The 13738-nt window shown below is 34.1% G+C and overlaps 1 protein-coding gene across 30 annotated transcripts in view; it reads left to right on the top strand.

Annotated features, from left to right (window-relative positions):
* Sox5 (SRY-box transcription factor 5) overlaps positions 1-13738 on the top strand; it is a 983564-nt gene that overhangs the window by 854822 nt on the left and 115004 nt on the right. For 28 of the 30 annotated variants that reach the window (XM_058576214.1, XM_058576205.1, XM_058576209.1 and 25 more), the window contains one exon: positions 1999-2122. In XM_058576214.1, the coding sequence (XP_058432197.1) occupies positions 1999-2122 (124 nt within the window). The remainder of the gene's footprint in view (positions 1-1998; positions 2123-13738) is intronic. The other 2 variants (XM_058576217.1, XM_058576197.1) reach the window with 1 other exon arrangement.

Raw genomic sequence — 13738 nt, 5'->3', positions numbered from 1 at the left:
TTTAAAACAGTGCTTCTCAACCCTGGATGCCCACTGGAATCATCAGACTTAAAATAGGCCAATGGCTGTATCTTAACCTTGGAGATTCAGATTTATTAGGTTTGGGAAGGATTCTGGGCATTGGGATTTCTCAAAGCTTGCTATATATTTTCCAGTTTAAGAACTGGTATGCTAAAAGATGAATCTATTGTTCCTGCAATTCTGAACATAGTTTACCTTAAATTTCAATATAACCTGGAATATGGAAGCCTCTTCCCACCCTTGTATATATTTCGTTTGAGGTTCCCTTTCCTTCTTCTCTCCAAAAGGCTCTTATAAAGTTTATGATATATATTATAACCAATGGGGTCTTAGAAATGAGGAGACAAGCTATATAAGCTATACAACTTAGAGTTGTATGAAATATGAAGAAGATGTAGTCCCTGGCCATTGCCCTGAACCAGTGTGGCTGGTTTGTTGTTTGTTCCTTTGCTATGTGTTTCTGCCTGCATCCTCTGCTCAGGCTGAACCAGCCCCAGTGCCATTTCACCCTATGATATCTGTCTCTTGCTTTAGGCTACTCATTCCTCCTACTTGCTCAACATACATTCTCTAATCTTGGAGTCCCTCCTTAGTTGGTTTCTCCATAAGCTTTTGCCTTCTTCCCTGGTATCCTAAAATGATGGTTGTAGTGGTACAAACTTCATCTCTAACCATAAAACACCATCTTTTTGTTTCCCTAGTTGTTGTCATTTCCATTAGAGTTTCATCCCCTGCGTCATTTCCTTTGTAGTGGCAGAGAGAGGTGGAAAACCCTTTCTCAAAAGGATGATTAACAATTTGGAGTCATTATTGAAAACAGGTCTCCCATTCTTACAGTCTCTCTTTCTTTCCCCCCCTTTCCCTTCCTCTTTCACCACCTGCTCCAAGGCCCTCCCCCACTCCACACATTCACCAACCTAAGTCTCGAAAATAGCTGTTTGATTGTGAAAGATGAAATGAAGGAGAAACTGGAGGTGGACTTTTAAAGTGGGACATGAGAACTAGAAGATTCATAAAAAAGCTGGGAACGTGTAATGCCAATGAGAAACAGGTCTGAGAGGCGTTGTTTGTATTACTCTCTGAATCAAATGTAGTTATTTTTGTGTGTTTTACTTTTTTTTAACCAATATCCCCTACTAAAATTAAAGCTTCATGGACCTGTATATTGTTTGTCTTATTCACTATCATATCCCTGATGCCTAGCTCATTTTCTTACACAAAGAAGGCACTTATTACATAATTTCCAAATAACTTCCAATGTGTGGAAGGATTAGTAAAGGGGAATGAAGTGTCAGATATGTGATTTTAATATGATCCTAAATTCTCATTCACATACCCAATGACAAACACTTGCCAATAATCATGTTCACCAGGGAGATCTTACTTGAATATTTATTTGAAAAGAATAATCCTCGGTATTCTAGTAAATGACAATTACCCCATTAGTCAATAGGGGGACATAGCTGCAGAAATTACTGCATTGCTTTATGTTTCTAAAATTCTTATTCAGTTCAAAGAAGTCAGTAATTCCATTGTGCTGGGTTATTTATTAACTGGTATGAACTGAACCCTATACTCTGAGAAGGGACTCCAGCAAATTAGAGCACATTACAAAGATGGCAGAATTCATGTGGTTCAAGGAGTGGTTCAGTTGTTTCAAAAAGTCAAAAGCATAATACATACGGTCTGTGGCAGGATTCCAGGGACTGGATATAGACCTGGTTTTGACTAACTCTGTGGCCATGGGGAAGTCAATTTTCTTAGGCACCAGTTGTCTCCTCTGAAAGAAAGTGGAACATTTTAGTTGTTCTCTGAATTTTTTTCCAGGTCTATTATTCACAAATTGTAAACTTTCAATATTATGTGACTCTTAAGAATTGATTATTTTAATTCTGTTTTGTTTGGTTGTGAAATAAGGAGGGTGGGAAGTATGGAGCACCAAAACTTCTACTCTTTGATTCGCTCTATCACGTTCAGCAGGTTCAAGGTCAGCTGCCGCCATTAATGATCCCCGTATTCCCTCCTGATCAACGGACACTGGCTGCAGCTGCCCAACAAGGATTCCTCCTCCCTCCAGGCTTCAGCTATAAGGCTGGATGCAGTAAGTACCATTGATTTTTAATTTGGGAATGGGTACAGGGCATGTCTTTGACTTGGGCAATTTAATATTACCGTTACACCAAGAAATGGGATCTCCTATATAGTATTTTTATTTTGAAGAGGAAACACATAGACAGTGTGGAAAAGAATTGTATTGGTATTTATGAAAACTTAGATTATTTTTTGTTTCTGAAGCCAATACTAGCACTTTATAATTTAGCTTCATATGTTCTATTTCCAATATAATCTTAAAATATGAATGTAATTTGGAGGTTTGTCTTATTTTTTTCATAAATACAATGAGAATATGCTTTTCAATAGTTGTCTATTGCCCAGTAAGCTAAATCCAAACTGTTAATGTAAGTTACTTGGCCCAGCATCATGTGTCTCCCCTGTATATTCACAGTCAAATTTCTCACTAGTCTTCTTTCAGTTCGTAGAACAAACCATATTCCTTCTGGACATACATCAGGAGTGTTTACACTCCGTGGTGTCCTGAACCTCTTGCATATCAGATTGAGGAGTGTTTGCCTGATGTCGGCTAGGTCTCTTTCCCACGATTCCTTTGGATCCTTGCATGTTTCTTCTTTCATTTTAATTGTAAGGTTTGCAAGGGTACTTGCTTATTCTATTTTATTCATTGCTGTATTTCAACTTAGAGCATAATAGTCAACTATTTTTAAAATGTGTTAGTCAGGTTTTTTTACACAGTGACCAAAATACCTGACAAGAATAACTTAAAGGAGGGACATTTTATTTTGGGCTCCTGGTTTCAGAGGTTCAGTCTACAGTGGACCAACTCTATTGTACTGGGTCTGAGTGAGGCACAACATCGTGGCACAAGGGCATAGTGGAGGAAAGATGCTCAACTCATAGCAGCCAGGAAGCAGAGAGAGAGAGAGAGAGAGAGAGAAAGGAAACAGGGACAAAATGTAATCCCCAAGTGCATGCCCCTCCTAGTAACCTAATTTTCTAGCTGTAGCCATGCTCACCTGCCTTCAGGTACCGCCCAGCAGTACATTCAAATTATTAACCCATCAAATAGATTAATCCACTGAAGGGTTTACAATTTTCATAATCTAAGCATGTCACCTCTGGACATTCCTACATTGCATATCATGTTTCCAACATAGGAGCTTTTTTAGGGGGACACTTCATATTCAAACCATATCAGAGTGAATGAACACTTATTACAAGCAAGACAGAGAACATTTATGCACTAAGAAGTTTCACCAAGGTAACTGTATTACTTGCTAACTTTAGATGTATATAATTTATATGCCTTTTCCTCTTTTTTTTTTACCCAAATCTATATTGCACTTTGCTAGTTTGTAAACAAACTAAGACTTCATCTTTAAAATTATAAATAGCCAAATACAACCTGAATTCTATTAGATAAAAATTGTAACTCATATTCCAAAGAGAGACTAGACTTCTAAAATAAATATTTTCTAAAACATCATCATTACTATGACCAGAATAAATATAGAAAAAACAAGTTTACTGAAGTATTTTCATTGATAAGTGTAGAACACCATTGAAAAATATCAGTGAAATATTAGCAATTTAGAAATTTATGTAGAATATTATTTTTAAATGCTATTTGAACCTAGCTCATATATATGTTACTAAACTTTCCCATTCATTTCTTGCAATGAAACTCTGCCTAGCATTACTAAAAATCAATTCTAAGTTTCATACTGGGTGATGTTTGAATTTTTTCACCTTGGATATTAATAGTTATTCCCAGTCTTTAAACTGTTTTCAATATCATATTGGAGAAACAGGATGTGACTTTTAAACCATACAGTCATTTAGTATGAATAGATTGCAATTCTGGGGTTAAAATAAAAGTGATTGGAACTTAAGACTTATAAAAATATGTACTTGTATTGTTTTTGATCTTTTAAAACTGTGTTTCATTCTGAACCCTTAATTTGTTTATTTGATGTTAATTCCCAGTGTTCTAACTTCGTTAATCATCAGTTCATCCAGAAGCACCAAAATATTTAAACAGTTAAAGAAACATTTATTCTATATACTTTAAATTCTACAAATGGAACTTTAAAATCTAGTGTTACACTGAATTCTGAGTTTTTAATCATAAAAGATTTTTTTTAATTTTGTTTCCATTTTCCTAAGGGATTACTTTTCACGTTAAACACATGTTGCCAAAGTGTTTTTGGTAACCTTGGTTACTAAAATGAACAACAACAACTAAAAAGACATTTTAAAAAATCCTGGGTTGCCTCAGACTGCACCTGCAATATATACATATAGACTAGTTCTCTTTTTTTTAAAAAAATTTTAAAATAATTGCAGAAACAAGTTCCATTAGCAAATATTGTGCTGAAGAGAATAACACATTGAGTATGAACAATAGCATAACTGTAGGCCAGGAAAAGGTCAAGAACAGCAGTCCCTCATTCCCATTTGACAGAGCAGGAGTGCTGAATTTGTTCAGTATTAATGAAATGTGGCTTGGAGAAAAGTTCATCCTTTTAAAAACTGTTAGTATATTAACCATTTGATAGTCATATCTTCAGTGTCTAAAAAAATTATCAATGTTATCACTTCTTTTATAATCTTGATAGTAAAAGAGAATTTTTTTTTTTTTACCACCACTGGCAAGCTTGAAACTGGCATCATGCCAAACTCTCGAATTAAACAGAAACCAGAAGCAAAAGAAAGTGCCACCCTTATTGATCCTGTGACACTTTGAGGCAGTTTAAATGAGGAGCTGGGTAGAAAAAGTAAATAAATAGACCACTCTCTTCCTTCTAATCCCAGTACAGGAAGGGATGAGAGGGAGGGAAGTAAATCTTGACATCTCCTTTCTTCAGTGGGACTTCCTGTTTCATTCCTGCAGTAATTGTCAGCCTGATTTCTCTGGATGCTTGTTGTTTTAATTGAGTGATGTTATATAGTTCTCAATGACAAAGACTGAACAACCCTTCTTGCTGTTAGTGTCAAGTAACAAAAACTCAGAGGTCTTATTTATCAATCCATTCATAGAACATATTGATGATAGATTTTCTTATTTGGAGTATGTGTCCCGATAAAAATACATAAAGTAAATAAAAATCTCTGGAATTAAATAGGTTACTTTCTGCATTCCCAGCAAATAAGAAATAAACTAAAAGCACAGGTTGAGGAACCTAATCAATGTAGATTGAGTCAACATATTATACTTTCAGAAAAAGAAACTTTTAGTTGGACTTAGAGAGATTATTCCCTTAAGAAAAATAATGGTGGAAAACATGATGTGGAATAGAGGTGCACAAAATATAGTTGTGGGGTCTCTCTTAATTGCTAGAAGGGACATCTGTAAGCAATATTAGAATAAATTAATGGTAACACACCCAGAGACTTCAGAGAAAACTGACTAGATACTAGAAAAGAAGCTTTAAAGAATGTTAGAATCTACTCTTGTCTGTGAATATTCATAAATATTGAGATATTAAAGTCAGAATCTCAGATTCTGTTTGGACATTTGGAATTAGTTAAATCAAACACAAAAATATACATTATGGATGTATATACTATTACTGCTTATGCTACTTATTTCTTAAAATCTAAAACTACTTGCAAACTTTTGAGGAAGTAAAAATAGTAGTATATTAATAAATTATTTCCCTCCTGTCTGTTTCTCTCACATGTGTGTTCACGTACATGCACAAACATGTAGAGACCTTGAAAATAATTATGTAAAATCACTGGTTTGATCATTTCACTCCATTCAGGGACTAATATATTCAAGGAAACATTTGGCCAAATAATCTGTATTTTTAACTTGTCAATTATATTTTTGATTAAACCCAGTCATATAGGTTACTCTATGGAAACACATATTTCCATAAAAAATTTAAAATTCTAATTCTAAATTTTCTCTGTGGGTGTTCATTTTTATCAGAAAACAATCATGACAGCCTTTGAAATGAATTTTTAAAAACTAAGTAAGTCTTCAATTCTTATTTATAAAATAACTGGTGTACAAAACAAAGTGGTCCAAGTACACTTTGCATGGTTGAAACATCCAAGAACATATTAATTTGCTGCTTCTGGAAAGTCTAAGTGGAATCCAGTTAGCCAGACATCTACGTGCCCACTGTGGAGCTTGTATAGGCACATATTTTTGAAATAAAAGTTAAGTGCCTTTGATACCTGCAAAACAATTTTTATGTTGTAGGGAAGATACCACTGTGATGTTTGCTCATCTTGGGAAAAAAAAATTCTATTTTAAAGAGAGGGACCTAACTTTGAATGTGCATGTTGGTGTTTTCTCAACATTTTAGATTTGAGAGGGACTTCTAAGATAAGATGGTTGAAGGGCATCAGTTTGGTCCATACCATTTTCTCTGACTCCGACTTTGGTTCTCTTTCCCCAACACATAGCTTCTTCACATATTGATGCCCTCAGCCCTCTGCCCCTCCCTGTTCTTCCTGTATGGGTGTAAAATTTCCAGCCATATAATTGTTATAGTTAGGTGCTTTAGAAATTTTGACAAGGAAACATTTTATGTAGAAATTAAAAAAAAACTTCAAGAAAGTAAAAACCCAATAAAATATCCCATTTTCTACATATACTATATGTAGCTGTGTGAATGCATCACACAGCTATAGATATAGAATCTCTCCCATTAGATAGGAACATGCCTAGTGCTATGGTTCACAGATTGTGTACCAGGGTTCCCAGGGTACTGGAACTAATTCATGGACACACATGGAATATTTTAAAATTTCAAAGAAAATACAGAGGCATCTCTCTGACGGTATGTAAACTATCATATTTAAGTTGTTTGAACTTTACTACTTAATAACAATGAGTGGTTGGATATTTCTTTTATCCCAAGGGTCCTATAAAAAAATATTGGGCCACCAGTGCTGTTCCAAGAATGTTTGGGAACTTTCAGATTAGTCTAGCATATATTTGTTTTAGATATTATGGTGACCTTTTCTTTAACCTGGAAATTATTATTATTGAACTATCATATTGCCAACCACAGAATAGAATAACAAATTTCTTTTGCACATACAGGACTATGGGCACTATTATAAAAACAGTTGATTCATTTATCCATACCAATTAGTTCCTCTATAATTTCAAGCATTCAATTTTGTTGTTTGTTTGAAGTAATTAATCTTCGTCTGAAAGCTGAGAGGTGCTTCAAATGAGTGGACATGACTTGGAATCAGATTTTGTCTCATTCTGCTACTTGTCTTTATGCAAGTTATTAAGATGCAGAGAATTTAAAGAAAACTTCTTTTCCTGAATTTTTAGCAGTTAAGTGAGACTAAATACGAAACAGTCCCTAGCACTGTATTGTCTCATTCAGTTATTTGTAACTGATAAATTCCAAGATAATATAATGCCAGAAAACCAGATCTTGCTTCAAAAAAGAAAAAAAAGAATATAAAACCACACCCAGCATTTAATTTAATTGCATTCCATAATTTATCTAAGATCAGACTCACTCTGCCACACCTAAATGAACTTCCTTTGACTGAGGAAAATAATAACCATTTACAGCAGAAGTGAACAATGTTAATGGAAATGTGTGTGTGTGATTTCATACAAGCTTAACTTAGCTATTTCATTTGAATCACCAAGTTTGAAACTCTTTCCATTGTCATTTTCCATTTGTCTATTTATCAGAGCTCATGTTAGAAAGATCATATGATTTTTTAGAAAGTGATTTAGTCAGTTTTGGCTGTATGAAATTAGAAATATATACTCATTCTGCATTTTAATACACTGATTAATTTTTCAGAAATGTGCTAAATAAAATGGCCATATACAGTTACTGATTGCAATACTTAATTGCCTTATGAGATTAGCTTAAATAAATAGAAGTCGATGAGCCAAGCTTTAATAAACTTAAAATATGCTGTATTTACTCTTCATCAGTTTTCTGAACAGTGTTTCCGCTTTCAATAAAAAAGTAAACTCTCAGTTAATTAGTTCCTCATACACCACAATAAAATTAATGTTTAGGAGTTAAATACCATAAACTTCCTCAGGCATATTTGCTGATGTGTTCCTGTTTTGAGTTAATGTCACATGTTTCATTGTTTAATGGGGGTATCATGTGGGTTCCATTATATCTCTCTGCTGCAGCGGGTCCATGTGTCTGGGATTTTAGGAGGCTGCATGCTCATTTTTGCTTGAACTGAGTCATTGGTGTCAGCTGACATAGAGGTCATTGACAATCAGTGCTCAAACAATCACCAAATCACAAACTAAAAACCATTGACAAGGGTACACTTTTATCAAACTGAAAAATGGGAAACATGTTGTCAAGATTACATGCTGCAAGTCCCTTGTACCTAAGCAGAAGGAAGAGGATCAGCCATATCTTCAGATTTCTGTATTGAGCATGTTGGAATTATTGTGACCAAACCTTCTCCCTCCTTTCTCTCTCCTGCCCAAATCTTACAAACCAATGACTTTGGGAAAACTTGACTTAGTGTCAGGATTTTTAAGTGTTTATTCTTGCAAAGAGTTGCTTTGGTTCCTGAACAGATAATCATTTCAATTCCTATTTGAAGGGAGTATCTCAAAAATATGCAATGATTGAAAAATAAAGATAACAAGATAACATAATCCTTTCTTTCATATATTCTTCAGATTTTATTAGACCATAGCTATATCCAATACTTTAATTCATCCTGTTTGCTTTATACCATAAGAACATAATTCATTTCAAAACTAAAGCCCATTCAGCTCAGTGGCATGGTTCTTTTCCTTGACAATGGAGATGTCAAAGAGGAAGAGTAGCTAATGGCATTCTGTGCTATCAGCCAGGAGGCCTCAAAGTATGGTATCACCATATGAATTTGCCAGTCAAGCCTAACCCTTATGTTTCTAGGTTCATGTTCTTGTTGCTAAATCAAGAATAGAATCTCATCACAGGAGTAGACACACATAACTAAGCTCATTGAACTAAGTATAATCCTAGAAGAGCAATATATTGTTTTATTTGAATAAATATAATTGCTAATGATACCGGACAATAAAATTCTCTGGTAAGCATGGTCTGTCACTACAGATAGCCCCAATAGAAAGGAAATGCTTTGTAACAAGATGGATTGGAAAGTACAGAAGCAGAAATATATTTAATAAAACAACTGAGAAACCATTTTGCTTTAAACTCTTCAATAGATTTCTACTTTTCATGAGAACTGAAAAAAAAATCTTGCTCTTGGGATATCATGTGGAATAGGATAATGCATTAATTTGGATACAGATTTAGCTGCTGTAAAAGGTCAAGATAATACTAGCTTAAACATGTTAAATATGTTTTTCACTCACATAATAGTCCAGCCTTTGCTCGTGTGTTGTTTCCATAATGTCAGATCCTGGGCTCATTCTTTTTTTTTTTTTACACTGCCTTCCATGAATTGTGGCTGACATCTCATGGTCTTGACAGCTTACCCAGCTATCCCCATTCCAGCCATTGGAAAAGGAAAAGACAGTGGGGAGACTGCAGCAACCTTTTCAGCACTACAATTTCCAATAGTTTGTTGTGGTTGTATTTTCAAAGAATATATTTAAAAAAACTTAAATATGTATAGTCAGCTCATAATACCCTTCACATTTTCTTCTAATACATTATATGTAAAAATTGCTGATTGCACAGGCCTCAAACCATGTAGAAGTTTAGAAAAGAAAAATTAAGTTACCTGCCTGCTTGCATTCAGACACTCCTGTAATCCCTCTTTCCATGGCTAACTACCCATTAACAATTTGGTACATATTTTCCAAATATATACAAAATATTTATCTATTATATATCTAGATATTTAGCTACACATCTATTATATAAATATTAAATATCTGTTACATATCTAGACTACAGGTATGTAACATATAGGATGAAATATGTCTGTAATTTATTTGCATTTTCTACTGATTCACCCTTAAGTTTGCCTACATTTACAGTTTCAAACTATGCTACAATGTATGTTCATATTTGTACCAAATGAAGTATTTGTGTGACCATTCATGTGATTCATTCATGGTATATAATATCCTACTTCAGTTTATTGGTTCATTTTTTAAACATTTTTATCTGAAAGATTACTTCTTAGGTGTAATGTTCTCTAAGCTGGTTAGTGGAGGATATAAAACTTTCAAAATTGACTGGTTCACAGTTTAGCTATAAATAAGCATCAGTCGACTTATAATGAGAAACTATTAATTGTCTGACTTTAATATAAATCTGTCAGATAAAATAAAATAAAACAAGGTCAGAAGAACTTGGTAGTCACAGTCCCTTTTTATATTATTCTGTGCCCTTAGGCAAGTAGTTTTCCTTTCTATGTCTCAGCTTTTCAGCTTTCAGGTAGCCACAGTGTTGTCTGACCTCCCCACTTTATGAGGATATTGTGAAATTTAAATGGGATAGGTGCAGGCATTTTTTGAAAAAACTAAAACTATTATGTAAGTGTCACACATAAACATTATTTATTAAATGTGTAATCACATTTTGAAAATGTAGAATGTGTCAAAATACAGGATTGTATAAATTTATTTGTGCTAGGTCACTAAATGATGACCATTCCAGACCTTTGCATTATTTATTTCCATGGAAATGAGGAATTCCATAACATTTCTTAATTTCTGGAAGTCTAAAATTTGCCATTCTAGTAGAAAACCTTGGGGCCAGGAGTTATCACAGATGCATGTCCCACAGGCTTACTATTGGTGTGGTTCAGGAAGCTCCCTGTTTTCACCTGCAGACCACAGACTCTGGACACATTGCAGGAGGCAGGATGTCTGTCAGAAGTCCTGATAAAAAAAGTAGGGTGTCTGAAAGATTGTCAAGAAATTAAATACTTGCTAACCCATAATGTTAAAAGTCAGAAATGAAAGAGAAAAACATTCAGTTTGGTCTTAAATGGCTTGTCAGGATGCCCTTCTACCAAATTTCTACTTTTAAACACTTTACTCATTTTGGGTGCATATTCTCTATGCCATCCATTTCCTCATAAGACACAGGTAAAATTTAGCCATTCTATTATCATTCAGATCTGGATGGAGAAGCAGTGCTTAATTAATGATTCTCTTTGAGCAGCTTAAAATGAGTTATTTTGCAATAGTTTAAATGATGTCCTAATAGAAATGCTAGAACACAGAAAAGAGACTTCTTTGATTCATTGTCACCTTTTCAGGGATACTCAGATTTTTTAGATAATTAATCCAGTAATTTCCATTGGTATTAGAATGCTTCAATTTATAGGCAAAGAGATTAAAAAAAAAGCTGTATCTTTTATATTTTGAGATATCTTCCCATTCTGAGAGGTGTTTCTTAAAGAGTTCATAAATTAATCTCTTTCTAAGCTGGCCATCTTGGTAACTACTAAATTAAATAGGATAAAGTTTTCATTTTCTATGCTGTATTAAATAGTCATAAAAATATATTTTATTTAAAAAATCTCTTATTGAAAAAATGTTAGCCTGTGACAAACCAATTAAGAACTAACAATTACCTCAGAATGTCTTCTTTCAAAAAAAAAAAAGCTTATAGTCAAACAAGGGCCAATTTATTAATTTTACTTTCTCAAATAAAATTTATATGAAATATTTATATTCATTACTGTTTCCCATAAAAAGTTTCAAATGTTGAAGTCATATTATGCTATTCTAGCATATTCAAGAAGGCCTACAGATTTTCTGCATTTAAAAAAACAACCTCGAACTCCACTTGTATAAGCCATGTCCATTGTTCTGGGTTCCACAAGAAGGTTTAGGAGAATTGCTATAAATCTAACTACTTAACAATAAGGAACAACATATAGCTGTACTTATTGCTATAAGGAGGCAAATTTCAACCTGCTTGAATTTCATAAAGTTTAAAAATGATACAACATAATCATAATGTTGAATGATATTTTATCATTTCTTCATATGAAATGTGTTTTCTATTAAAATGCCTGAATGACTTCATAGTAATGGATGCTTGTTGGTGGAAAAATCTGGAAATATGCATATCATTTAATATCTGATTAGAATATACATAATATCAAAATTTACAAAAGAAACTAATTATGGAATACAAAAATATTGCTGTGTGAAAATATGTCACAGGAAATTCATTTATTCTTATTACCTTCTCTGGGTCCAATTTCCTCAAACTCCAAACTCTAGCTTTCTGTGTCCACCTGCATTTTCTGTCCTTTGTCTGATCACTTGTAGCTAAATGCTGTATTTGTTTGAATTAAACTCTGCATAAAAAATTAATTCATTACTTAATTCTGTAATTATTTCCTTATAATCTTTCTTCTACTTAAACTCTTGATTTTTTGAACACTGTCTCCAGTCTTGAGATATCTGTTAATTTCTTAATTAAATGAATTCTTCCTTGACTTATTCAGTCAATAAACATCTTAACAGTCTTCAATAAGTTGGGCATTATGCTAGGAACTAGAGAATCAAAGGTGAGTAATACTTAACCCTGATTTTAGGGAGTTGGGGAAAATGAGATTGCTATGGTCTGAAGGTTTATGTCCTTTACAAATCATATGTTAACGTTCTCACCCTAAAAGTCATGGTATTAAAAATTGGGGCCTTTTGGGGTAGCAGTTAGTTCATTGTGGTGGAGCCCTTATAGAAGAGGCTCACAAGATCTATCTTATCCTTTCCATCATGGGAGGATGCATGCAGCATCTTTGAATCAAGAAAAAGGACCTCATCAGATGCAAAATCGGTCAGGGCCTCTGATTTTGGAGTTCACAGCCTCTAGAACTATGAGAAAAAAATGATGTTTATAAGGTACCCATTTTATGATATTTTCTCATAGAAACCCCAACAGAATAAGACAAGTTAATAAACAATTTACCGTGATGGAGATACAAATAGCATTTTCAGAGAAATCTTTAGGAAGAGAATTCACTTAAATCTAAGAGTGGTGGAAGCATCAGGTGAAGGTTCTTTGTGTCGGGCCTCCTAACTCATATCCTCGTAGGTAAAGGTGGCTGAGCAGTTAGAAAAGTGCTTGGGGTGGAGGGATACCTAAAGAAAAGAACACTCCAGGCAGAAAGAAGCAGGGGAAAAACCAGCCTGGAAAAATCCCAGAAAGCAAGAGACAGAATAAGATGTGCACGAACCTACAAATAGCTTGGTGTTAAGAGTAAACCAAAAGCCAAGAAGTGATGAGTGAGTCATTTGAGGACATGAGACAGATTTAAGAAAGCATTTTATAGACTTTATATACTGGGAGAACTAAAACCACTCAAGAGCTAAAACCCAGTATCGAGATCATACACACTTGGATTCATCCATCCCTCCATGTGTCTGTCTGTCCATCCATCTCTGCATAACAAGGCATTTTTGTTGTTGGTCACTGTTGTATTTTCAGCCCCTATCACATAGTGTATAATCAATAAATATTTATTGTATTTTAAATACAACAAGTGAACATATATTGAGTGCCTCTAATGAGTACCGCTGGAAACTCAATAAAGAATGAATTTTCTCAGCAAAGGACTAGAGCTTGAGAGATAGTTTGGGAGGCTTTTTTATCAGAAAGGTAAGAGGAAGGTAAGAGGAAAATATCTTAGTGACTGATTGGCAGTGGAGGATGAAAGAGATGGAGAAGTCAAGATACTTTTATAT

This window comes from Marmota monax, unplaced genomic scaffold, assembly GCF_021218885.2.
Source record: "Marmota monax isolate L192 unplaced genomic scaffold, Marmota_monax_Labrador192_F-V1.1 WCK01_AAM20220418_F8-fsc00012, whole genome shotgun sequence".
Classification (NCBI taxonomy): Eukaryota; Metazoa; Chordata; class Mammalia; order Rodentia; family Sciuridae; genus Marmota; species Marmota monax.
The sequence above is the reverse complement of the archived record's forward strand: the minus strand, read 5'-3'. Positions and strand labels throughout refer to the sequence as shown.